Below are 3,984 nucleotides of genomic sequence, written 5' to 3'. Positions count from 1 at the left end.
AGAGAGAGGGGGAGAAGAAAAGAGAGAGAGGGAGAAGCTGTTAAAAACCAATGGTTGAAGTCCCATGTGGGTACCAACTTAGCCTGAAAGGTCACAGAGAATTTTTACACATTTGTTTTGCAAATAGTTTCTGCAAGTAGAAAGAACAGTTGTAACTCTCCCTCTCATCATCAGATTAGCATGTCCCCCCAAGAGCAGCAGTGCTCTCAAACTGGCCAACTGTTACTCCTAACATGGGTCAAAAGTTCAGTCTTTAGCTGGAGCACTGCTGCCGAACAGACCTTTCCAGTAACGCTCACAGCCCCAGTGCCAACTTTTTCATTAAGCAAATATACATACAGATTTCAGCCTCTTCACAGCATCTTCACAGATATGCATTCCTCTGGATTCATCCACTTCGACGTGTCCCAAGTACTGCAGGAAAAAGTATGGGGAGAAAAGCTTAATAGCAGCTCCTTAAACTCCCTGGGTTTTGATGAATCCAAGCTCTGAATTCATCTCAGTACAGCTGATGTGATAGACATTACCAGCACTTTGCCAGCCTTCTTTTGAACATGCATTTGAAGGTTTGACTGTGTACATATATGCGGGCACCAGCATCAGGAGAACAGTGTAATACAACTAGAAATTTTGAGGGAAAGACAGACTTTCCTTACTTAGGGGAAAATACGTAATTGAAAAGTATTAAAAACTGTATTTTCCTGCTTATTCATCATGAGCTTTAGTAATTTTTTTTACTAGCATAACATGAAAACCTTACATCAATATAGAGATGATGGTGAATAAATTATTTTTTAATAATGATAAATATATTTTGTATTGAAAACCGAATTACACTACACAGTAAGATGACCACATATTTTTGAATGTTAATGTCCAAATATGAGAAATTTGCCCACTACCTCCTTTTTTAAAATTGTAAACCAAAATTGTTTATCTTCATTACAACAACAGGCTGTTATGTGGACAGAGACATTCATCATTCTTAAAAAGAGGGGGGTAAAAAAAAAACAAAACCAAAAACCAACAAAACCAAACGTGTTTTCTACGTATTCATCTTACCAAGCACTTATTAAAAAAAAAAACCCTAGCTACACATCAGTGAATAGAAACTTCCAAGTTTCAAAGCTTTTAAATTTACAACCCAGAATATTAGTCTATAGAGAAAGCAATTACAAGAAATACGTCAGAGTGTAGTGTTCAGGGTACTATGGATAGTTTAATTTCACACTCTACCTTTTAGCTTTAATTTTTCCAATTTCCCTGCCTTTTCCAATCATAGTTCTTTTTGATAGTGAAAGGAAGTGTTCTCTCAGAAAAATTCATATCCTTATTCAAAATACTTAACTCTTGAAGAAAACGAGAGAAACTATCAAAACCTTTCTGAAGTTTTGTAATCAGAGCTACAGGTGAAAGAAACTTTCCCCAATTTACTTGCCATTATAAGAGTTGTATGCAATTTGGCATTTAGATTCTAGGCTAGCTAGAGAGTGAATAAGTGGTTTTAAAATATCAGAATCAAGGCTTATGTAATTTAATGCAATAGTAAACCCAAGTTTAATAACCTATTAAGAAGTTGCACTCTATAACAGACTATTCTGTCATGAGTCATTTCAAATCTCTTAGATTTTCTTTCATTAACTAGGATACTAGACTTAGCTAGATAGACAAAAAAACCACTTCACTCACAGCGCCATATTGAAGCACCCTTAGATGAACAGATTCAACTATATGGAGAAAATCAAGACCATTTCAAGGATTTAAAAGAAATTGGAAAGTTGAGGTTTTTTTATGCAAGGCAAGGTGCTCCAGAAGAGGAGCAGATATCATTAAACTGCTGAAAGATTTAAAATATCTTAAGTGACAGAGAGCTTCAGCATTAAATCTCACTATGCGGCATTTTTTTTTAAACAGAGTTAAATGTGGATGAAACAATTCTGGAAGAATTTCATTTAAATCAGCCCTCACAGCTGGAGAACAGCTTGAAAAATAAATTGCACTGAAACTAGAAGGTAAATAAAAGAGATCTGACTCTTTAGAGCTTTTTCAAAATGAGCTCTGTGAGGCTGAAGCTTTATAATTGAATGCTGGAGCTGCCAAAACCGCAACTGTACTCCCTCAGTTGAGCTTGCTGAACACTTGTGCAACATCTTCATTTCTCCAGAACACAAAGTGGAACATTTTAATCCTAAAAAGACACAAACAGTAACAACTAAAGATGCAATTACTATGTGTCTGGAAGTACATATGTACATCAACGACTACTCAGTTGTGCCATGACTTCTCTGGGAGAAGTTCCAGAGATGCAGAAATTCTGTTGTACATATTTGTCATGAGAAAGTTTTGGGTTTGGTAACTTCTCTTTAAGAAGAGAGTGATATAGACAGGAGCAAGACTGAGGTCTATACTGGACAGAAAAAATATGTGTAAGGAATGAACCATCTAGTTTGCATGACCATTTGTATCATCCATGTAAGAAGGCAACTTTCAGATTTCCTGACCTATCTGCACATCTCATTTACTCCAGCGTAGCCAAAATGTTTCCAGCTGAAGATTCAAACCATTCAGCCCCTGTACTTGGCAACCTGCCTTTTGCTTGGAAAAGGCAGAAACAGAGCAGGGTAAATATTGCCTCAAGTCACACTTCAAAACAGACAACCATTCTCCCCTGTGTTGCCAAACCTCTATTCAAGTCCCATGCTCCAACTTTCAGCAATCAGCCATGCCACTGCTGCTGGAGATGGCAAGTTTAGCTGCAGTTGTCAATACTGCTTCCACTCCTGTGAATGGAGACATTATTACACATATCAAGTGCATCTATCCACACCAAAAGGGTACAATCCACAGACCTCACTGACATTAATCAATTCTGAATTATAAAATAAATTACACTGTCACACAATACTTCTTTATGATACAGAGGACAAAAGGTGCTTTGTTTGCATTTACATGTTACACTTTTAGCCCTTCATAAAAAATGAAAAAAACCTTGTTCTTGCCACTGCACCAGAAGCTCATCATTTTCACTGGTGTTGAACATTTTACAGGCAATTTCAAAATTCCTCTTGCTTTGGTTTTTTCTTTTTCTGGGATGGAGTGGTGGTGTGCTAATTCCTTATATGTGCCAATATACTTTTCTTTCTTGTAAACATAAATTTTAAGTCTATAACCAGAAGCCTTCAAGCTTCTTTCTAAAAAATTTTTCCCCATCAGTCTGAGAGCAGATATACATGGCTCCTGTATTTAACCAGTGCTACAGTATTTATCTGGCTTTTAATGGATTGTAATCAAAGAAAAAATTTTTTCTCAAGAAAATTGGCAAAAAACTCTGTCAAAGACTGACCTCTTCTAGTGTTTATATTTTAAAAACAAGTGTTAAATTGTAAATATATCTCAGCCTTAAATTTGAAATATTGGCTCAACTTACTAGTGCAGCAGAATTTTATGAGTGACATTTCAAAATTTAATAAAGGAAATGCAGCTACTAGTTAGAGCCTGAAACGAAAGTTAAACACCAGAATTCAGGACTTAAGAAAAATAAACTATTGTTAAACTCTGTCATTAAATTGCCGGAAAGACATTACACGGAAACCACTTTAAAAAGCAGATACACAAATCCCACACTTCTATACACAACCTTTAAGGATCTTTGAAAGGAACTTCCCTTTCAAACTAAAGGAGAAGAAACATACTGTTGAAGTGCCTGGGCAGCAACTGTCCTATATAAGTAAAATCTCATGCAAATCCACGACAGCACATTACCGCAAACACACTCAAGGACTGGGACACGTAAGTACTGGGTATACACAGAAATCCATGTGAACTGCCTAAGTCATGCTGTGGTGGATGATGACTTTGAGAACTGTAAGGAAAGGAGTATTCATGACATATTTGCAAAGAGCATTTCTTGTCACAAGGGATTGTTGCAGCTTGCATTCCTGGAGAAAGTGAGTACTTTTCCATCAGGAAAATGCACATAGCAGG

The 3,984-nt window shown here is 36.5% G+C and overlaps 1 protein-coding gene across 12 annotated transcripts in view; it reads right to left on the bottom strand.

Moving 5' to 3' along the window:
* NUMB (NUMB, endocytic adaptor protein) overlaps positions 1-3,984 on the bottom strand; it is a 58,066-nt gene that overhangs the window by 22,369 nt on the left and 31,713 nt on the right. For all 12 annotated transcript variants that reach the window (XM_017741875.1, XM_017741874.1, XM_017741884.1 and 9 more), the window contains exon 3: positions 340-414. In XM_017741875.1, the coding sequence (XP_017597364.1) occupies positions 340-414 (75 nt within the window). The remainder of the gene's footprint in view (positions 1-339; positions 415-3,984) is intronic.

This window comes from Corvus brachyrhynchos, unplaced genomic scaffold, assembly GCF_000691975.1.
Source record: "Corvus brachyrhynchos isolate BGI_N302 unplaced genomic scaffold, ASM69197v1 scaffold115, whole genome shotgun sequence".
In the NCBI taxonomy this organism is placed as follows: domain Eukaryota; kingdom Metazoa; phylum Chordata; class Aves; order Passeriformes; family Corvidae; genus Corvus; species Corvus brachyrhynchos.
This window is presented reverse-complemented; position numbering and strand designations above follow the sequence as displayed.